At 60.0% G+C, this 22,458-nt stretch overlaps 1 protein-coding gene across 3 annotated transcripts in view; it reads left to right on the top strand.

The window, feature by feature from the left end:
* The first annotated feature begins 7,332 nt into the window (after positions 1–7,332).
* SPNS3 (SPNS lysolipid transporter 3, sphingosine-1-phosphate (putative)) overlaps positions 7,333–22,458 on the top strand; it is a 34,792-nt gene continuing 19,666 nt past the window's right edge. The window contains exons 1-8 of one of the 3 annotated variants that reach the window (XM_047708014.1): positions 7,333–7,780; positions 10,591–10,656; positions 14,604–14,740; positions 15,211–15,362; positions 15,991–16,057; positions 16,666–16,814; positions 17,595–17,747; positions 20,849–21,038. In XM_047708014.1, the coding sequence (XP_047563970.1) occupies positions 7,543–7,780; positions 10,591–10,656; positions 14,604–14,740; positions 15,211–15,362; positions 15,991–16,057; positions 16,666–16,814; positions 17,595–17,747; positions 20,849–21,038 (1,152 nt within the window). In that variant the 5' untranslated portion in view covers positions 7,333–7,542. Of the gene's footprint in view, positions 7,781–10,590; positions 10,657–13,858; positions 14,741–15,210; positions 15,363–15,990; positions 16,058–16,665; positions 16,815–17,594; positions 17,748–20,848; positions 21,039–22,458 lie in introns of those variants that run through there. The other 2 variants (XM_047708012.1, XM_047708013.1) reach the window with 2 other exon arrangements.

Genomic DNA, 22,458 nt, shown 5'->3' with positions numbered 1-22,458 from the left:
AGAAGATAGGGAAACCACGTCCTATAATTTTCTGTGTGGGACCGGCCCGGTGACCCCTTTTGGGTGTATCCCTCTGCACTGTCCCAGTATGTATACGCTATCCACGTGGCCGGTTCCACCATGTGGCGTGCGACCACACGGGCGGGACACTTAGTTCCTTGTAGTGGCCCATGCTCGCTCATGTCCTATTAGCAAGCCACCTCGAGTGACCCAGAAGCTCAGGGCCTTCCCGCATGCCCTGCGGGGCCTCGTGCCTGTGGTTCCAGCTTGTGGCCACAGGGTGTCACTGTGGAAGCCCGGACCACCCGTACCCAGGGGAAGGATGCTCTGGGGCCCTTTTGAAACCGCCCTATGCCCAGCGAGGGGCGCCCCAGGCTGGAGGTCCCAAGCATACAGCTCTCTCTTTCCCGAGCACCTCCTGCTAGCTCAGGAGCACCAGGTTAGGACAGTTTCCAGAACCTGCTGCCTCTTAGACCCAGACGTGGTGGGGATCCCCAGTGGGAGCTGGTCTTGCCCTCCCGTCACACTCCTCTTCCTGGGAACGTAGAGGCCAGCTGGGCACTGCTGTGGTTGGCCAGTCATGGAAGACACTTGCTTACCCAGTGGACACCTGCCCTCCTGGCCTTCCTCACTAGGGGCAGCCTCCCGGGAGGCAACCCTACCCATGGGTCCCGAGGGAGTGCCCCCTGGAGCGTTTGCAGGGGCGGTTTCCTCCCTGATCAACACACGTGAGCACAGTGGGGAGAAACCTTCCTTCTTGTGTGTGGCCAGCCTGCAAACTGCTGTCCAGTGAACTACAGGTCCGGTGATGGCGCCCGTGCCATCCCCCCAGCAGTGAACCAGGCTGGCCTGTGTGACTGATGGGGTACAGCAGAATACGGGCCCCCAAGTCGGGTCCACAAAGGCACTGACGTTTCTGCGCTGTCCCTGTTGGATTGCTCTCTCGGGGGAGGTCCAGCCCCCTCCCTGGGAGGACACTCAGACGCTGCTGCGGAGACCAGCGGAGCCCAGAACCAATGTGCCAGCGTGTGAGGGACCCATCCTGGAGGTGGGCCCTCCAGCTCCAGTCCGGCCTGCAGGCACTGACCCCTTCCTGTGGGCACACAGGAGGCTCTGAGCCTGGACGCCCAGCAAGCTGCCCCAAATTCCGGATCCACCGAAACTGTGAAAGGTAATTACAAATAAACAACTTGGTTCTTTAAAGCCCGAAGTTTGGGGGGTGATTTGTCAAACAAACGTGGAGAGGTACCAAAGGCCAACACCATAACGATCTCAGGGAGGAAGGGGGCAAAGCTCAGAGTCTCTGATGCTGTCCCGATGCTGTGGGGTTTGCCACCCCTGAGCCCTCCTGCTTCCCTGCCCCCCCCCGGGGAGCAGTTCCTGTCTTCGTGTTGCCATTGCTGGGTGGGCTGTGCCTTGGGGCCCACGCGCCCTTCCTGGTCTGTCCTCTGAGAGCCACCCTAGGAGTTTCCAAGGGGCGATTCCCAGGTGATTTTCTGTCGTCTCTAGTGTGTGAGGCTGGATATCACCTTCATTATTTATTTTTTTTTATTATTTTTTTTTAAGATTTTATTTATTTGTCAGAGAGAGAGGAGAGCGAGTGAGCACAGGCAGACAGAGTGGCAGGCAGAGGCAGAGGGAGAAGCAGGCTCCCCGCCAAGCAAGGAGCCCGACGTGGGACTCGATCCCAGGACGCTGGGACCATGACCTGAGCCGAAGGCAGCTGCTCAACCAACTGAGCCACCCAGGCGTCCCTCACCTTCATTTTTTAAAAGGGACCCGCATTTAAACTCTGCCAGGTCCCCCTCTGGAAGGGCCTCTGTTCAAGATACTTTCAAATGAACCGTGTTAGTCCAGTGCACGGGGACAAACCAGCCAACTGCCAAGGTTGCTTCGTATTTATTTTTATTACGTTTACCTTGGCGAGGTCATTCTGCACACACCTTTTGTACCCTCTGACCCTTCACCGCCGTACCCCGAGCCCATGTGAGGTCGCCGCAGACCCACGTTAGGTGAAGTGTTGTCCGTTATTCAGGACAAGTCCCCTGAAACCTGGAGCCCAGAAAGTTGCCCCTTTCTTTCTTTCTTTCTTTCTTTCTTTCTTTCTTTCTTTCTTTCTTTCTTTCTTTTTTAGTATTTTATTTATTTATTTGACAGAGATCACAAGTAAGCAGAGAGGCAGGCAGAGAGAGAGAGGGGAAAGCAGGCTCCCTGCCGAGCAGAGAGCCCGATGCGGGACTCGATACCAGGACCCTGGGATCATGACCTGAGCCGAAGGCAGAGGCTTAACCCACTGAGCCACCCAGGTGCCCCAAGTTGCCCCTTTCTTGATAGTGTGATCACATTTACTCTTTCTAATTGTGGTAAAATACACATCCCACAAAATGCACCGTGTTCACCCTCTGTCCGTGTCCAGTTTGGGGGCACCAAGCCCATTCCCCCTGTATGGCCTGCACCACGGCTTGTCTCCAGGACCTCCCATCTCCCCAGATGGACGCTCTGTCCCTGTTCCACACTGACCCCCGGCACCCCGGCCCCTCGGCCCCAGCATGCCCGTCCAGTCTGTCCACACGTCTGGCTGCATGAAACCACACAGAACTTGCGCTCTGGGACCGGCGTGTGTCACTGGGCGCATCCCGTATCCGTGCTGCAGCGGGTGTCAGAAGGCCCTTCCTTCTTAGGGCTGAGTCCTGTCCCACTGTACGGATGGGCCGCATCCTGCCGACCCGTTTGCTCGCTGATGGACATTTGGGCTGTTTCTGGCCTTTGGCTGCTGCGACCGGTGCTGCTGTGGGCATTTGCCTGAGGCCCTTCTCTTGAGGCTCGGGCGCATGCCCACGGGCTTTTCAGGGAAAGTGATTTTGAACATGTCACACCTTACTTAGCAGAACCCACAGATGCCTCAGGCCGGACACCCCGGCTCTTGCGGTGGGTGGGAGGGGACAGCCACGCCATGGGGGTTTGGCAACCAGCACGGGCCCATCCAGCCCTTCCTGGGACGGTGGCTGTCTTTCCCGCCCGTCGAAAACAGCATTTCCCTTCCCTGTTTCTGCTCCTGAGAAGCAGGACTGCAGTGTCCTGGCTCCAGCATGCAAGGCCCTATGGTGGCCCCATCTCCTTGGTGATCCCTGGAGGAATGAGCAGGTCTGCTCCCTGGACCCTTCAGGGAGCATGCAGCCCCACCGACAGTTAGACGGACACCAACCCGGAAGCCGAGTAGACCTTGGGGGGCTGTCCAAGCAGTGGGGGTGCCTGGGCTCCACACCCGAACATCCGAGACTGTGTTGTCCTGCTGGCCCCCAGCTTTGCTGCCACGACGCCCCTGGGCACAGCCTCCTCCAGACCCTCCCTGCCCCGGGGACACATCCCATGTCCTTGGTTGGAGGCTGCCCTCTGCCCTCCCGGCTGAGCCCTGCCTGCCTGATGGGATGCATCCTGGGAGCTGGGAAGCCTGGGGCGGGCTGGTGTTCTGGCCTGGCGGAGCGAGGGCCAGACCCTGGAGCTCAGTGACCAGCAGCTCTGTCTCATGCTCGTCACATGCAAAGCTCTCGCGTTGTTGGCAGGACGCGGGCACCTGCGTGCACGTGCCGGGTCTGTTCTCACGCACTCTACCTGAGGATGTAGCTCGGCCTGTCCCGCAGCCGAGGGTGGGTCTAGAATCGATGCCTCTGCCACCTGAGCCAGGGGAGTCCCACTTCACTGAACGGCCACCCCAAGCACTTCCTCAACACCAGGCCGAGTTCTGGGCAGTTTTCAAGGATGACCTTGTCTATGGCACAGCAACATGCAGCCGCAGAAGCAGGGGTGCGTGCTGGCAGGACCCGGATCACGGGTGAGGAGCCTGGACTGTGCGGACCCGAGGGACACCCAGTGACCTAGCCCTGTGGGCAGGCCCTTGGCCCTGGGGCTGCTCGGCTCTTCTTCCAGGGCCTGATTCTGAGCTTCCCCGTGCTGTGCCAAGACCACCCCACCCCCTGGGCAGCAGGAGCTCCCCTGACCCGCAGTAGTAAAGGCCAGCCTCCTCCTCCCCAGATGCCTCCTATGATTCCCCCCTGCCCCCACACTGGGCCAGCGGGGGAAGCTCCATGCACTTGACCCCGATGGTTCGATGGTTCATTGCGTGACTGTCCCCGTGAGGACCCTGACGCCCACAGGGGTTGTGGCCTTGCCCTAGGCGCGGCTCGGAAGAAGCGAAGTTGGAACTTGAGCCCTGGCTGGTCGTCCTGCAAAGCTCACGTTCTTGATGTGTCTCCAGGCCGGCTTTTTCTTGGCTTGCTTTAGCGCGTTTTAAAAAGTCGCAGTGAACTTCACATAATGTTAAGACTTTAAACATTTCAGAGCACACGGTCCAGCGGATCCAGTGGCATTCGGTCCTTTCAGTGTTGTGACACCACCACCTCTGTCCAGTTCCAACACATCCCATCGCCCAGGCGAGACCCCAAACCCACCGAGCATTTCCTGCTCCTCCCCAGCCCCTGACAACCACGAGTCTGCTTTCTGTGTCTGTGGCCTTAACCATCCGGAATATTTTGCATAAATGGAATCACATAGTGTGTGACCCTGGTGCATGATTTCTGTCACTTAGCATAGTGTTTCGAGGGTCAGTGTGCAGCCGCGAGGATCAGGACCCCATCCCTTTTTGTGCCTGGACAATATTTCGTTGCATGCACAACCTGCATTTGGTTTGCTTGTTTTTTTGTTTGTTTGCTCTTGGTAGGCAGCAAAGTTTATCAAGTGATAGTGAAGTTGATTGAAAGATAGAGTACAAACTCCAAAAGAGGGAGGGGACCTGAGAGGGCTGGCCACTTTGCCTGTTTACCAGCTAGTGGTTTTTTGGGCCGTTTCCGCCTTTGGGCAATGGCAAGTAGTGCTTCTGTGGACAATCATGGGCATGTACTTGCCCGAGTCCCTGTTTTCAACCCTTCTGGGTATACACCTAGGAGTGGAATTGCTGGTCGTGGGGGTAATTCTAAGTTTGACCTTTTGGAGAACCACTACAGTGTTTTCCACAGAGGCCGAACCATTTTCCATTCCCACCAGCAATGTATGAGGGTTCTAATTTACCCACACATCCACACCAAACTTGTTATTTTTTTTTAATGAAAAAAATTTTACTCCCAGTCATCTTAGTGTGTGTGAGTGGGTTTCTCTTTGGGTTTTTTTTAAGAGACAAAGCATCTTCCATGACACTATTCCAGTGAGAACATTAGCAGACCCAAAGCAGAGCCCACCTGGGAACTGCTCAAAGGACGTCCATCTTCGTTGTCGTGCTGACTAGCCTTTCCTTAGGGCCGAGAGACCGTGAGCATCTCTTCACATGCACGTTGGCCCTTTGTGCATCCTTGCAGAAACATCTATCCAAGTCTGCTGCCTGTTCCTAATTGGGTTGCTCATCATTTTGTGCTTTGCTTATTGGGAAATAATCTCCGGCTTATAGAAAAATTACAATAGGGTACGGAAAACCTACGCCAACTTTACCCAAACTCATCTCCTCTTCACATCTTGCCCCATTGACTCTCGTGCGGTCTCTATCTTTTTTTCCCCTGAATGACTTGAGGGCCAGTTGCATATACCGTGGTCATTACCCTTATATACTTTGGCATAAGGTCTTCATCTACACAGCCATGTCACCGTCATCAACTTCAGTAGGACCATGCTGGCGTCTGTCTTCTGGGTCTCCCGTCTTGTCAGCTGATCCAGTAACACGCGATTCCCTCCAGTGCAGAACCCGGCCTGGACACCCTGTTGCACTAACTTATCACAGCTCTTCCATCTCCTTTAATCTAAACAAGCCCTTGGTCTTCCTGAGTCCTTGAGGACTTTGGTATTTTGGATAATACCCTTCCTTAAAGGGGCATCTGGATGGTTTAGTTGGTTAAGTGTCTGACTCTTGATTTCAGCTCTGGTCCTGATTGCAGGGTCATGGGATGGAGCCCCGTGTCGGGCTTCCTGCTCGGCGGGCAGTCTGCTTGGGGTTCTCTCTCCCTTTGCCCCTCCCCACTCCAATGTGCACGCTCTTTCTCAAGGAAATAAATAAATCTTAAACAGTGAAAACAGTCTCTTCTGAAAAGATCGTGTTCCACACCCGCACCGTGCAGTCTAGCAGTTGCAACCTTGGTATTGACCCAAGGGAGTGGAACCCAGCGCGCACGCAAGCACTTGCACACAGATGGTGTGGATGGCTTTATTTACAACCACCAGAACCTGCAGTCCACCAACATGTCCTCTAGCAGATGAACGGATAAATAAAACGTGGTCCATCCAGACAATGGCGTGTTATGCAGCATAAACGTTAGTGACTCCCCAAGCCATGACATGACACGGAAGCACTGTCAATGCATGTTGCTGAGTGAACAAGGCAGTCTGGAGGGGCTCCCTACCATTGATTCCGACCCTGTGGCTTCCTGGAAGACACAGCTACGGGGCGGTCCAACAGGAGTGCTTGCCAGGGGCGGGCAGGGACGTGGACAGCGCACAGAGGAATTTTAGGGCAACGGAACTTCCCTGCGTGGTACTCTAAGGACAGATAGACCTCAGACTCTGTTCTAACCCCCAGAACGTGCACCATCAAGACCGAACCCTGATGTAAGTGATGGGCGTTGGGTTACAATGACGTGTGAGCGTAGGCTCATCAGTCATCACAATGTGCCTGTGGTGGGGGTGTTGACAGTGGGGGAGACCATGGGTGTGAGGCGGCAGCGGGTGTGTGAGAGAACCAGCCGGCTGCTCAATCTTGCTGGGTCCTAAAGCTTCCCTAGAACATAGTCTAGTAAAAACAATACCGTGTCCCGCAGTTTGGGTGTGTCTGACATTTCCTCATTAGATTAGGATGGTGGATTGCTGACGGGAACGCTGCCTCGGTGACCTGGGGCCAGCTCCGAGCCTCTGGGGGGATATGCACATGCCCTCTGCTCTTGGCGGTGGTGTTTAGTCTTTAATCTTTAGTCTGGACATTGCCTGGTTCCTCTACTGAACGGTTACGGCCCCTATAAACATCCTGTAAAGAGACCCTTGGAGACTGTGCCGTACCCAGCCCCTCTTCCAAACCACCCCCTGGATTTTGAATCCGTTGTGCTCCTGGCGACAGCCCCTCCACCACTCCTCACTCCTCTGTTCCCCGCCGTGGGGCCCCAGAGCAGAGCAGGTGCCTCACACCCAGCTGGGTGCTGCTCTCCTGGCCAGCACCCAGCCTTCCCGGTTCGGCCCAGCTCATGTCCTGCGCTCACTGCCCAGGTCCTGTGTGGGCAGCTCTCGAACCTCTTTTGGAGACTAGGGCTCCGAAGACTCAACTCATTTCCTGTGGCATGAAGCTTCTCTTGCTCACTGCAGCCGCTGAAGCCACAGTCTAGGTCGAGGGGACCGTCATGTCTGGCCACCCAGTATGGGCCCCCCCGCGGGCCTCAGAGCTGGGGCTGGTGAAACTTTGGGGGCCAGTCGGGGGCGGGCTCGGCAGGAACCTGCGATAAGATGCTGAGCAGTTAGGGCAGCTGCTCTGAGGTCGGGAGGCCGGGAGCCCACAGGAAGTGACTTGGTGCAGAGCCCATGGGCCTCTGCTCCGACACCTCTGGGACAGGAACTCAGGCTGGCACGGCTGGCGGCATGTCGGCGGAGAGCCGGGTGCCCAGGCCGGGCAGGCAACCTGGGGCCTCGGGCGCAGGTGCGTGGGCCCCCCGGACAGCGTCCGGCCCCTGGAGCCTGTCCCGCGGGAGAGCTCATGCGGCCGCCGCAGTCCTCTGCTACGTCAACCTGCTCAACTACATGAACTGGTTCATCGTCGCAGGTGAGGTGGCCCCGGCGGACGGCACCCTGGGAAGCACCTGTGGCTAGCGGCTCACGGCCGCCCCGCCCCCGGCCAGCACCGCATGCCCATGGGGCCCCATGTCCTACAGACCGTCCCCTTGTGCAGGGCAGCCCTGCCCTTCTCAGCCTTGGAGGGGTTCCAGCCAAGCCCCAACGGGGTGGGGGGGGCACAGAGGTCCCAGCCCAGCCCTCACCCAGGCGTGTGCACATAGCGGGGCGGCGAGGGCCGCAGGGAGGGCCGCTCCTTTGGGGGAAGTCCTGGAGGTTCGGGTGGGATGCTGAGGGAGGCCATGGCAGGCAGGGTGGGCCGGAGATAGCGGGTCGTGTGCTTCCGGGACCGGGGGTTGTGTGCAGGCCTCACACATTCCGACCTCTTTCCTGGAGGCCCTGAGGCACCCGCCTGCTCTTCTCACCCACATTCACCTAACTCATTCATTTGCACATCCAGTCAAGACGTAACCCCTTTTCTCTCTCCATCACTGAATCATTCAAGACCGACTGAATGACCCTGTGGGCGTGGAGACCCAGGGAGGGTCTGTCCATTGGTTCCAGAGCTTGGGAATGCCCACGTCGTGGGGCTGAGGGAAGCCCAGACCGGGCTGGGTGGGGGGCTGTATGGGGTCACCCGCAGCAGCCCTGAGGCCAGGACCCCGGTGCACCAGACACAGGCTCAGCCCACTAGGCAGGGACAGAGCAAGCAGGATGCAAGCTGTAGACGCGGATCCGTCTCTGGGGAGCTCGGAGGGCACACACAGGACTGAGCAGTCTGGACGTTTGCTGGGTGGCCCCAGGACAGCAACTGAGGGTTCTGGGCGAACTCAGAATAGGGGGCATTTGGGTGGGTCTGAAGCTGAGAAAGTTGGGAGGCAGGAGGTGGGGTGAGGGGAGGGTGCTGGGCAAGGGGTCAGTGTGGGTCCAGGTGACGGAGTGGGGGGTGTGCTCTGGCGAGGTGGCCAGAGTGGAGACAGCAGGGATTGCTTAAAACGGTCTTGGGACCAGATCACAGGCTTCCTAGGTGCCATGCTGGGATCCTGGGGCCTTCTGTTGAGGCAATGGGGGCCACAGACAATTTTGGAGGGGGGAGTCAAGAATGAGATCGGTGCAGGCAGAACAAGCCCGGGGTTCCGGTTCCGGGCCTGCTGCGATGGGTTGGGCAGAGGCCCGAGTGGGTGTGGAGGTGTGTGGGGCCAGGGCCCAAGCTGAGCCTGGAGGGGTAGAGAGGTGCGGTGGCCATGCGGGCTGCGGAGGCCCCGAGTTCCGCCAGCGGAGGCCCTTCCTGTTGGGACTTCCTCCCACAGGGTGGAAAGCAGGGCCGAGGTCACTTGCCGGGACGAAGAAGGCCCGGAGAAGTGAAACCATGCAGGGTGAGCTGCAGGGACCCCTGGGGCGGGCGGTTTTCCCTGCAGCTCCAATGCCTTGTGGGGAGCAGCTCTTCAGCTGAAGGGGAGGCTGGGTCCACTCCCGGCCCCGGAGGGCTGGGAGGAGCCCGGGAGCGGATACAACCCGGGGCAAGTCCTCTGTCTTATTCGTGTGATTAATGATATTAAAAAGGAAGGACGGAGGGACAGGCTGGGATGGCTGCATGCTGCGGCATTCGGGCCCAAAGCAAATGTCTCAACAAGAATCTTGTACTTGGTTTCTCTGCTTCTTGGCCCTGCTGACAGGTCTTGGAGGTGCGGGTGGGGCCCTATCCTCCCCAAGGCCTGGACATTTCTGCAGACCCCATTTGTGGGCAAAGGGGACTGCCTCTGGCTGGGATGCCCGCAGCACAGCCGTGGGCGTGGCTAGAGCCCCGTGGGTACCCTGATGGCCCCTGCCTCTGAGGGGACCTGCAGACACCTGCAGGGTCCAGCTCGGGTGCCGGCTCATAACCGAATGACCGCAAGGATTGCTAAGGGCTTCCTGACGCTGGGGCCTGAGTCTCCCAGCTCAGCTAAGCAGGTGCCTCCACTTTGACGAACCCCTGCTGAAGTACTGCCAAAGGCTGAGGGGCGCTGCATTGGCCTGTGGCCTGGGGGGACCTTGGAAGGGTTTTTGAGGCCCGGCTGATGTGCAGCAAGGGCCTGTCTCCCTCAGGGAGTTGGGGCTAAGATCAGACCCAAGTGGGACCTGTCTCTAAGGCTCTCGGGGGCACCGTCTCTCTGCTCATGCCTCCGGAAGCGCATGCTTGTGTGTGTGCACGTGCAGCCCAGGGTATGTGTGTCTTGGTGTGTCCGTGCTCACACAGGTATGTACATCCAGGAATGACTGGAGTTTGTACCCAAGCGGGGCTGCCTAGTCATTAACACCATAGTCTAAGTAAGCTGTGCACTGTGCAGCAACAGGGAGCCGTCGGCCCCTTGGAAGAGTATGTGAACAGCAGCCCCTTGTGCATGCAAATGCAAGCAGGCCTATGGCATGCAGATTCCGTGTGCGCGCACATGTGTGTGTGTGTCTGTGCCCCAAGAGTGTGTTTCTCTGTTCATGCCCATTTGTGTGGACGGATATGGATCTGTGTGTCTGCCTCTCTGTCCCAGGGTGGGTGCTCGTGCGTGAACGTGGGCATGCGTTTGGGCCTCTGGGGTACGTGTTCCTGTATGTGTGTTGATGTGTGTCTGTCTCTCTGGGTGCCGGTCCCCCCATCTGCACACATGTGTGCTTGCACGTGCGTGGGAGGGAGGGGACGAGAACAGTGGGCCGCATTCTGTGCTGTGCTGGTTAGCTGGTGCCCCATCCCACAGGCGGGCCAGCTGCTCTTAGAGGCCCAGGGGGCCCCTTCCCACATCCTGAGCGCTGTCCGTCTGTCCACAGGGATGCTGCTGGATGTACAGAACTTTTTTCATATCAGCGATAGCAATGCCGGTCTGCTTCAGACAGGTAAGGACTGAGTCCTTGCTCTGGAGCTGGGGCCCGGGGCTCATGCTGGAGTGGGGGTCAGGCTGAGCCCCGCCACGCACCCCTGACACAGAGGAGGGGCACTGAGGACGCGTGGGGTTGGCTGTGAGGGCCAGCGTGGGTGGGAGGACTGAGAAGGTGGGCTGAGCCCTGGCACCTGAGCAGCTGTCTTAGGTTTGAGCGCTGGTGCTGCTGAAGGAGCAGGGGCATGGGGCTGGAGAGCCTCAGGCCGTGCTGACGGGTTACTCATCCCTGCCCGGCTCAGCGCAGTGCCAGAGATTGGCTGGGGCTGGGCAATCCTGCTGTGGGCTTTCCTCCACGGACCTGAAATTTCTGGCCTGCAGAACACAGACGGACGGACAGACAGAGATCTGTATTTGCCACATGGGCTCATATGGGGTCCAGGAGTGGGGACCAGTGACACCTCCCATTCCAGGGTCACACACAAACATGTAACTAGCCCACGCATGGCTCCTGCCTGTGCTCCCCTCCCATAACAGTCTGCAACCCCAAACCTCAGAACAAGTCTCTTAGGCTGGGTCCCCGGGGGGGCCAAAAACACTTTCTTGGGTCCACATGATAGAGTTTTGAAAGAATCCAGTTACAGACCCTCAAGCCTGGGTTTTTCTTTCCTAAAATGGACCCATCTGAGAAAAAGCCTCTGGTTCTTCCTTCCCACCTCTGTTCAAGCAGAGACCATCCCTCTTCCCTATTCTGAGTGTTTCTTTAGTGCCCTGTCCTGGGGTGAGAAAGCCTCCGGGGTGCCAGACAGAGGGGATCCCCATGGGTGCTCGGCTTCTGCGGGGTGGGCCGTGGAAGCCAGGCAGAGAGCGTGTCAGGAGAAACTCACAGGGGAGGCTTCCTTCAGGCCACACGCCCACCGCCCAGTGCCAAGCCTTATCTGGCTGTCCTGCTGGCGCGACGGCCGATTTATCTAGGATTTACGGTTCAGAAGGGAGATGTCTCACGGATGGGTGTCAACACATTTATTTCAATTAGCAAAGATGAAGCCAGCATTTTAACACCTTTCTGACAGGCAGTAGGCCTGATTTGTTGGCTTGATCTGGCAAATAAGGACTGGTTTTGCCCTTTAGAGCCAATGTGAGGAGACAGAAGCCTTTTCCCGTCAGGGATCGGGTGGGGTCAGTGATCACATCACATTTCCCAATGTGACCCGCAGCCCCAAGGATTTGGATGAAAATATAGTCAAAAAATACAATAGTGGTGGAAATCATATCCTTTGCAACTATTTAAACTTATGACAAGGATGTTTTAAATGTCGGCTGAACACACGTGTAAGGGTACATAGTTTGAGAAGCTTCTCTCTTAAGGCCCTGGGCAAAGAGCCAGCAGACCTTGGCTTTAGACCACGTGTGTTTTCCAACCGCTCTTGTCTCGAGGCAGAGGCCAGCAGCGGGTGCCGACCTTCGAGGAGCCAAAGCGACACCCTCGGGGCTCAGTCCCCACAACCTTCTAGATTACACAGATGATGGCCGTTGAGTCACAATCCGTCTTCCCTGGTCCTCCCCCTGCTTGGTGAGCAGGGTTGTCACCACGAGGCTCCCATAAGTGAGATGCCATGGAGAAAGAAGCATGTGCACGTGTGTGCAAGTGTGGGGTGGGTTGTGCACGTGCCCGGGGTGTGCAGTGGGTGAAGGGAGGGTCAACATTGCAGAAACGGCCCCGAGAGGTATGTGGAGAGAGCAGGGGGCTGGAGGCCTGACGACCAGGCTCTCTCTCTCCCTTGACCTTGGGGGAGTCTTCACCTTCCCTGGTCATGGTGTAAGACCTCATGTAAGACCCAAGCCCCCCGCCGCTGTTTGTCCACAGGGCGCGGAATGCAGGAAGCCCCTAACTGAGAGGGCGTGGCTCAGCTGTAAGATGGGGCGGAGGGTGCGGTCAGTGGCAGTCCGACCGGACCCTCCCAATGGGACAGGAGGCTCCTGGGGTTGGTCCACTGATGGGTAATATCTAAAACCAATACTGATGTGGCCTTCACCGCGTGCCAGACACCATCTCAAATGCCCGGTGAGACCAACCCATTCACCCTTCACAACAACCCCACAGGGTTGGGGATTCTTGTTATGGTTGTGCCCGTTCTCCCCATGACAAACCTGAGCCACAGAAAGGCTGTGGGCTTGCTGAAGTTCCCGCAGCCGGGATTCAAGTCCTGGAAGCTGCCTGTAGAGCCCTCCTGTTCACCCCCTGCTCCTTCACTCCTTCCATTTTGTCTCCCAAGTCACCGAATCTGGAGCTGCCAGGAGCCGGGGCGTGCACCTGTGTGAGGGTGCCTTCCCCCCAGAGCAGCTTTCTCCATTTCAGGGCATCTGCGGGGTGAAGCTGTTTATATCGATAAGGGATCCCTGCCCCAAACCTCATAAAACTATTAGAGGATTCAGGGAAATATTTTTACAACCTTCGGGGAGAGAAGATACACCTTAAGAAGACAAACAACCCTGGCCAGAGGAAGAGTGATAGGTTTGAGTCTACGGAAGCTACACTCTTCCGTACGACGGCAGTTGACACCACAAATGCAGTTAGAGACGACGATGGGCGAGAGTTATGAGGCGGTCACCTAAAGCTAGGCGCTACCTGTCCTACGCTTTGTTTTATTTCATTTTCTCTGTAACCTTCTGTGGGAAGCACAGTTACCATTTCCTATCACTGACTGGAGGCGGACAGAAGAGTTAAGGAGCTTGCTCACAGGCACACAGGTTAGGGTTAGGGTTAGGGTTTTCTTTGGCTCAGGGTGAGAGCCCAGGTCGTCTAGCCCCACGATCTGCATGGTAATTTCAAACGGCAGAGGATGTGAGCTCGGGAACCTGCTCAGCTTCACTGGACAGACGGACGATGCAGACTGAAACACCAGCGAGACACTGTCCGCTTTTCAACCGTTAAAGGAGCAAAAACAGCGAGACCGATGCGTCAGGTGCCAGCCGGGGGCATGCCACGCGCTTCTGTGCCCACGGACACGGATACGGCCGTGTTGGCAGAAGCTGTTAAATTCTAAACGCCACGGACACCGAGGACCATTTTCTGTGGGGGTATTCGGTCGAGCCGTATTAAATTGCCAGGTTTTGTGGGTCAAAACTGGCCTAATTTCTGCAAACGGGTGCGGCTCAGCGGGATGCTAGAGCCTCCCGGGGAGGTGGGAGGGGCTGGGACCGCGCGGGGCGGGGCTGGCGCTCACTCGGCTCGAGCCGCGTCAATCATCTGCGCTCAGCGAATGGAGGCCGGGCGTGGGGGGAGGCCTCAGCGGAGGCGGGTCCAGGCCTCACGCTGCACCTGCCGAGAGGGGAATGGAGACGCGAGGGTCCCCGTGCGCGCGGCGAGTCCCGGAGACGCGCGGCAGCTTCTTCCGCTCGCGGGGCAGCCGCCGGGCTCGTTCGTCCCGCCGCGGGTCGGAGAGTCCGCTTCACTGAGTGAGCAGCACCACGGACGGGGTCCGGGACTGGCCGCCGACCCCGCGAAACCCTGCTGGCGGCCGAGCCACGGGCCGACCGCCCTCGCCTCCCACCGCCCCCACCGCCCCAGCAGGGGTGCGGCAGCAAAATCGGACCCGGCCGGCCGGCGAGAGGAGGCGGGGTTCTGCAGAGACAGGGTCCTGGCAGGGAGCCCTGGGGGCCCCCCCGAGCTGCCCCGTGGCCGCGTCCGACCTCACTCCCGGCCACAGCCCCGCGGGCACTTGGGGGGCTGCTCAGAGCGGTGCACTGAGCCCGCCCGGCCCTCCACTCCCCTGACTTGGGGCGTTGGGTTATGGGTTAGGCGGAGATCGGGGGGGGTTGGGGTACATTTTCCTCCTCCTGGCCCCCGCCCACTGCTGCGGTGCCCACTGTGGCATCCGAGCCCGGTCCCTCGTGGGGGCCAGGAGGCCCGCGCGCCCTCTCGCTGCAGCGGGGAATGCATGCGGCCCTGCCCGTCCCCTCCAGTCTTCGTCTGCTGCCTGCTGCTGTCCGCACCGGTGTTCGGCTACCTGGGCGACCGCCACAGCCGCAAAGCCGCGCTGAGTATTGGGATCCTGCTCTGGTCGGGGGCAGGTCTCTCCAGCTCCTTCATCTCCCCCCAGGTAGGTGCCCACACCCCTGCCAGGCCCCTGGGGACCTGCCCCCGCCTGGTTTCTCCCTTGGAAAGGCGGATGCGCTGGCTTCCGTCCATTCCGGGCTCCAGGCTGGCGGCAGGGGCGCCCTCCAGGGCCTAGGGAGGACCCCCTTAGATGCTGTCCACGGGAGCCTTCCTCTCCTGCACGACCCGCTGCTGTCTGTGGGGGGGCGTGTGCGGGTGACGGCTACTGTCCTCGGGAACTGGCCTGCATGGCAAAGGTTGACGCTCAGAAAAAGGGCTCCTGGGCATGGGGCCGGTGGTGGCTGCAGGCATCAGCAGGGGGCGCCCGTGTGATGCTGGGGGTCCTGGCAGGGAAGCTAGCCAGGGGTCTTTAGCCCCCGGCCCCTCCTCCCCTGGGGGCATGTGTCCACACTCTGGTCCCTCCCCCCATGGGTGATCCTGGGACTCACTGGGGTCTTGTGTTTCCTTGCCCAGTATTCCTGGCTCTTCTTCCTGTCCCGGGGGGTCGTGGGCATAGGCTCGGCCAGCTTCTCCACCATCGCGCCCACTGTCCTGGGCGACCTCTTTGTGAGGGACCAGCGGACCCGGGTGCTGGCCGTCTTCTATATCTTTATCCCTGTTGGAAGGTTGGTACCACCCAGGACCCACTTCCCTAGGTGGTAAACTGAGGCTCACAGGAGCCAGGACAGAAGCTGGACTGGGGATGGAATTTGCATCCCAGCCTCCCCATTCCTTGCCATGTCCCTTTACTTCTCTGGGCCTCAGTTTCCTCATCTGTAAAGGTGGCGAGGACACAGGCCGGTGGGCTGTCTTAAGGGTTAGATATAATACAGGTGTTCCCTCTACCCTAGGACACTGGGGAAGGCCTGCTTGGGGCGTGTGTGGGCCTGGGCCAGGCACCCCTGGGGTGGTGAGGGTGGGGGGGGGTTTGTGTAGGTCAGAGTGGGATTTGCAATCTGACCTCTGAGCTCTAATCCGGGTTTCCTGGAATCGCCTGACTCAGGCAGGGCTGAGCCGTGGGTCTTCAGATAGGGCCATATTGGGCAGTGGTGCAGGGGATGGGCCTGGAGCCAGAGGTCACCAGTGACTTGACCAAGGGCAGCGGACACCTGGGCCTCACGTGGCTCATGTTTCCCGTGACAGGGCTGTGAGCAGCGGCAGCTCCTTGGGTGGGGACCCCAGCTCAGGCTGGCCTTGCTGGCTTGTACCTGCCCCCCACCCTCACTGCCTGTCCTCCTTGTCCCTCTATCGCAGTGGTCTGGGCTACGTGCTGGGGTCAGCCGTGTTGCAGCTGACTGGGAGCTGGCGTTGGGCCTTCCGAGTGAGTCCAGCCTTCTCTTCTTCCCTCCGATCCCCCTGGGCCGGCAGGGACTTTCCAGCCTCCCGTGGCCTTAGCCACGTGGCATGGTCGCTGGCGCCGTGGGAGGGATCAGACCTTGGCAGCTTCAGACATTCGATGGAACATGGCTGTGGAGGTCACGGCCCTGGGTTCAGATGCTGGCTTCTGGGTTTGCTAGTGGTGTGAGCTCAGGCAAGCGGCTTGTAATGTGGGTCGGGGGTGTACGTGCTGCATCGTGGGGTCTTGGGGAGGGACAGCCAAGGGTGGGAACAGCCTGGGGCAGAACAGACCTGGTGGGCGCAGGTGCTGAGTCCTCCTGGTCGGGCTCATGAGCCCTGAGGGAGTCGTGCCTACTGGACACATTAAAGGGAGTCCTAAGGGGACACTACTCCGCAGAGAGGTTGTGCTCCTAGGGGTGAGGAAATGTCAAGCTTTCCGTATACCCAGCAGCCAAGAAGTGAGCCCCCTGCCCTACCCCCAGGGCACAGAGCCCCCCAGACCCTGGGCCACGTGGCTCGTCACCGGCAGGAGCTCCTGCGTCCCGGGTGTGTTTGTGTGGTCCTGAGCTTTCCGGGCCCTCCCATGCCCAGGTCATGCCTTGCCTGGAAGTGGTGGCCTTCATCCTGCTTATCGTGCTGGTTCCAGACCCGCCCAGGGGAGCTGCTGAGAAGCAGGAAGAGGCGGCCGTGGGGGACCCGAGGAGCAGCTGGTGTGAGGATGTCAGTTACCTGGGGAGAAAGTGAGTGTCCCCGCTCCTCCCTGCGCGTCACTGAAAACCCCCGTCTGCCCAGCAGCCCCGCCTGGCCCCGCCCGGCCTCCAGGGAGCCCCAAGGATCACAGCCTTCTCCCTCCTCTGAGTTCACCAGTGGAGACGCCCCTCCCTCAATTGCGACCCCCTTTTCGCCCTGCCATGGGACAGTAGGGGCTGGGAAGGAGGCAGTGCGAGCCTGGATGCTGGCTCGGTCGCTGCCTTATCCCCGAGTGACCTGAGATTTGGAACCTTATTCCCTTCCTTTATTCAATGGACGTAATTCTCCCAGGGCTGCCGGGGGGATGCTGGGAGTTCATCACTCACCTCTGCAGGCCTCGTGGGAGTGCGTCCATCCGTGTTCCGGGCATGGGCGGGGAGGCAGACAGGAGTCAACCGCACTCCCAAGCCTCCTGATTTACTGGAATGTGGGGCGCGGACGGGACCGGCTCTCTTTGATACAGAGCCATGCGGCCGGTAGAGGGCACTTGGAGGAAGGTGGGGGCAGCAGGGACAGCTTCCTGGAGAATGTACTCTTGGCTTGGGGCCTTCTGGGAGGGGGAGAGCTGGTCCCACAGAGATCAGGGAGGAAGGGCCAGCGAGAAGGAACGCGTGGAGGGGGGAGTGCAGGGCTCGTGGGCGACGCCATGAGGATCCGGAGCACCCGGGGGGCCAGAGTGTCCCCAGGATGGGGTGGCGCGTGACAGGAGCAGCCAGCCCGCAGCATTGGCCCTCTCCCAGGGGTCTCAGCCAGGGCACTTTCTCTTGCAGCTGGAGTTTTGTGTGGTCAACCCTTGGGGTGACGGCCATAGCCTTTGTGACTGGAGCCCTGGGCTTCTGGGCCCCCAAGTTTCTGTTCGAGGCCCGTGTGGTGCATGGACTGCAGCCTCCCTGCCTCCAGGATCCGTGCAACAGCCAGGACAGGTGAGGGTCCTCCGGGAGTCCCGGGCGCCTCCCAGGTCAGGGGGCTCCTGGCGGGCAAGTGCTGAGGCCGCTCTGAGCCCCCGAGCTCAGCGTCTCTGTGCAGAAACCAGGACTCGGGACCTCGGCGGCACGGCAGGCCCAGATCTGCTCCGGCTGAGGTCCTAGGGCTCTGGGGGGCCACAGGCGAGGAGCCTCGTCCCCTCTGGGCCCCAGTTCTCCCGCTCTTGGGCTGCTGTGGGGGTCCGGGAGGCACTTGATAGGGGAGTGAGGCTTCTGTGGGGCCTGTGGGACGATGGGACCCGTGGCGTGAGGCCTTCCCGGTTCACAGATGGCAAATCGAGGTCCGGGGATGCCACATCCCTTCTGGGGCTGGGCAGTTTGCACGTGCACTCACATGTTCTCTGCCTCGTCTGGGGCCCCAAGTGTCCCGAAAAAGCTGCCAGAATGTTGGGGTGGGAGAAAAAGCCACCCGGAGGGCAGTGTCCTCCTGTCCCCACCTCGTCCCGTGCTATGCCCAGGCCAACATCTCTCCAGCTCAGCCCTGGGCCCCCGTCACTGCCTTTCTCCTCCTCCTCCTCTTCATCTCCACTTGGCTTCTCAGTCCCCAGGGGCCGAGCTCCTCGAGGCTCAGGGACATGGTGTGTAGCCCCCTGACACCCGTGTCCCCCTCCTGCTCCCTGGCCTCCCTGCTGTCTCCATCTCCCCCACTGGAGCCTGGAAGGAGCTCACGTGATTTCTAGAATGCCCCAGGCCTCTTGCGCGTCTGTGCCTTGGCCTGGCTGGCCCGCCAGGAGCTCCCTTCCCTTTTCCCATCGTCGCTTCTTAAGCCTTCTCGTTAGTTCAGGCCGGAATGGGGAATATTTACCTGGAAGACCCTCTGAGCGTGTATGACAAAACCCTTTGCTCTGTGTTATGGAGCGAGGAGATGGGAGGTCAGAAAGGTTAATGAGCCGCCCAGGCTGCAGACCCAGCCTCAGACCCATCTGGCTCTGAGGCCGTGCTCCCAGTGCCACATCCTGGAGCCGCCGGAGCCTCCCGTGACTGCTGGGGACTTGAACGTTGTGGCCCGGGACAGGGCAGGTGCTCACGCGGAGCCTCAGGGACAGAGTGCAGGAACGCAGCCTGCAAGATTGTGCTGCTGGTCTCGGCTCTACCGCTAGCTCATTCTCTCCCAGGGACACAGATAGGGGCCTCAAAGTCCCACAGCAGCCTGGACACGTCGGGGGTCCTGCAGCGGCCCGGACACATTGCGGGGGGACAGACAGAACTCATGTTCTTGTCTGACGTTCTCTGGCTCTGCATCCTGGAGCAAGTCAGTTCCCCTTTCTCAGCGTTGGCCTCGTCCTCCAACTGGGCTCCTCCATGGACCCTGTGTGGCCAGCGATGTCCTAGGCCCCGGTGGCAAGTGGCCCAGGTGTGGTGCTTAGAGCAACAGAATTGTTCTTCAGGGTCCCAAGGCTGGGCCTCCAGAGGGGTTTCGCGGGGCCAGAGTGGAGCTCCGAGAGGCTGCACCCCCTCCAAGCCTTCAGGGGACGGTCCTCCTGCCTCTTCTCCTTTGGGGGCTGCTGGTGTGCCCTGTCAGGTGGCCGCATCCCCAGTCTCTGCGACCGTGGTCCTGTTGCTTTGTCCTCTGTGTCTCAAGTCTCCTTGAGCGCCCCTCTTACAGAGATGCTGGCGGTGGCCTGTAGGGACCCTCGAACATGGAGGATAATCCCCATCCCAGAATGCTTAACGGAATCCCATCGACAAAGTCTGTTTTGCGCCAAAGTCTGTGTCGCACGGGTTCTGGAGGTTAGGACCTAGCCATTGTGGGGAGCACTATTCAGCCCATCACAGAGCAGGTAGAAGGTCCCAGTGCTGGGGTTCCACACCCACCTCAGCTGTTAGTCCCCCCTCCGTGGTTGGGGTCACCCCAGGGTGAGGACGCAGAAGGGCAGGAAGCCCCAGGACACAGGATTCCAGCTCCGGTCCTGGGAGGACTCAGACCACTCAGAGCTGGTGCACAGGGAAGGGGCTGTGTGGGGGTAGTGAGCTCCCCGCCCCTGGGGCATGGCAGTAGAAGCTGGACTGCTGCTTCACCAGGCCTATTGTGCAGAGGGTCAGCATAGAACTTGCAGGACTTTTTTTTTTTTTTTTAAGATTTATTTATTTATTTGACAGAGATCACAAGTAGGCAGAGAGGCAGGCAGAGAGAGAGGGGGAAGCAGGCTCCCCGCTGAGTAGAGAGCCTGATGCGGGGCTCCATCCCAGGACCCTGGGACCATGACCTGAGCCGAAGGCAGAGGCTTTAACCCGATGAAGGAGTAAAAGTCTGAAGTGGGGACAGAAACTCGTCTGGGGGCAGAAGAGGTTGGAGCTGGGGGCACAGGGTTGAGGTCAACCAGGATGAGACCATGAAGGAAGGGCCACGTGCGTCACATGGGCTGGCATGAGTCTGGCGGGTGTCTGAGAGCCGGTGGACGGTTTCTGGTGGGGATTGGGAGATCTATATTTTGGAACACATGCTCTGGGAACCCGTGGGGGTCTGTTCTGGAGGGCTGGCTCTCCCCGGGCAGGTGTTGGGGAGCCAAGTGCAGCTGGAGGGGGAGTGGGTGGGAAAGGGAGTGCTGCAGGAGGGGGCAGCTCGAGAGCTCTGCCAAGGCCACGTGGAACAGTGGGGTTTGGGAGGGTGTGTGCAAAGCTTGATGAGGGCCGGGTGTATCCTAGGAGCTCAACAAATAAACATTCCCGTGCCTCCATTCCCATCTGTGTGCGGAGTGAGAAGGCGAGCTGGTTGGGGCCAGAGTGGGGCAGCTGAGATTTCTGAGGGGGGAGCTTCAGGATGGTGGGCAGTCGGAGAAGCTCCCTGGAGGTGGGGGTGGTGGGCCGGTTGCCCCCATGGCTGGTGACATCCCCAGGATGAGGCAGGAATGGGGATGGGGGAGGGGGGTATATGGGCCCCTGATCAGGACTCTGAGGACCCCGGAGCCTTGGTTTGGAGGGAGAGGGAGGGGTCCACGGCCACATTCCCCATAGGTACCCAGTCCTGCCCTGGGGGCTGAGCCCCAGGACAGGGCCAACCCCGCCTGGCTCACGGACCCTGCTCTATTCTTTGTCCTCAGCCTGATTTTTGGGATACTCACTGTGGTGACCGGCATCATTGGGGTTGTCCTGGGAGCAGAGGCTGCGAGGAGGTACAAGAAAGTCAACCCACGGGCTGAGCCCCTCATCTGTGCCTTCAGCCTGCTTGCCGCCGCCCCCTGCCTCTTCCTGGCTCTCATCCTGGCCCGGGTCACTCTCCTGGCCTCCTACGTAAGTGAGGGCCCCTGGCGTGGTGCAAGGCATGGGGAGTGGGTCGCCCCTGTTCACGGGGGCTCCTTCCGTGCCCGGCCTCCACCTCTGGAGCCGGCCAGGGAGCATCTGGTACCCCCATTTCACAGACGGGTAAATGGAGGTTTACCAAGAGCAGTACACCTGGGAAGGAGCAGAGCTGGGCTTCGAGCCTGAGCCGCTCTGACTGGGACTGATGGCTCAGATACACTGGGAGCTTGAGGACACAGAGGGTGTGAGGCGGGGCATGAGGCCCGCATGGGCCGTGGCCGAGGCCAGCGCCCCTGTGGGATGGTCTGACACTAACCCATGTTCCCGTCACCGCCTCACACTGCTCACGCCCCTCGGCCTCCGCCAGGGCACCACCTCTCCTGGGCGTCCTGAACACCGCTCATCTGCAAGGCCTGGCGCAAGGGCTTCTTCTCCAAGAGCCTTTTTGGACCGTCCTGTGCTCATGCTTGGGCTCAGCACACGTGTGGGTCCACCGGGCACTGCAGTGTGTTCGGGGGCTGTGTGCACCCCCCACACGTGGCTCCCCATCCCCCAGCCCTGATGGTCCCACCCAGTGGGAAGGGACCCATGATTCTGCCCCCCCCCAGACGGGCTCCCCTTCCCCTCCCCTCCCGTCCCAAGGCCCTGGGGTCCCCACAACAGACACAGATGCCCCTGAGCAGGCTGGACTCGGAAGGCAAATCACAGTCCATGGCCAGATCCCACGGCCAGATCCCATGGCTTTTCCTATTACCCTCATGCCCTGGAAAAGCCAGGTCCCGTTTCAACCACAGCTTTGGCTCTGCTTCCCCATACTCTGTGCCCAGGCCCAGAGCCCCGCACTGGGGCAAGAGGGAGCTGTGGCCGGCTTAGTCAGGGCAGGATTCCCAGAGTCTGGGGTTGCTCTGCTGGGGCCCAGATGCTGCTGGCTCTGTGCTCAGGGGTCCCTTGTGAGTCTTAGAGCCCTGCTATTTGCATCGTCTGGTTCTCGGTGCAGGTGACACTGTTGCCTCTGTCTTGGCACGGCTTCCCCCTGCTTGTTTCCAAGGTGGCCTCCCTTCTGGCCACTCCTGCCTGGACCCTGCAGGGCTCCCCTCTCGGGACCCTCAGGCCTGTCTCCCCTCTGTGGCATCTGTCGGACCCCTGCCTGCGCTCGGAACATGCCCAGCCCTGTCATCCTGATGCTCCTGGGCGACGTGCTGGGGTGCCCTCGCGGTGCTGTCTGGCGTGGGAGGGTGGGCGTGTCGCTGGCGTCCTCTGACTGCGGTTGGGCCACCCAGAGCCCCTCACCCGCGTCCTCACTCCTCAGATGAACGCCCTGCAGCGCCTAGGGTGGGGAGGGGGACGGCGCGCTCCTCCCCGAGCCTGACACGGGGGCTGGCGTGTCTCTCGGTATGGGCGCTGCTCACCC

Source organism: Lutra lutra, chromosome 16 (genome assembly GCF_902655055.1).
Source record: "Lutra lutra chromosome 16, mLutLut1.2, whole genome shotgun sequence".
In the NCBI taxonomy this organism is placed as follows: domain Eukaryota; kingdom Metazoa; phylum Chordata; class Mammalia; order Carnivora; family Mustelidae; genus Lutra; species Lutra lutra.
The sequence above is the reverse complement of the archived record's forward strand: the minus strand, read 5'-3'. Positions and strand labels throughout refer to the sequence as shown.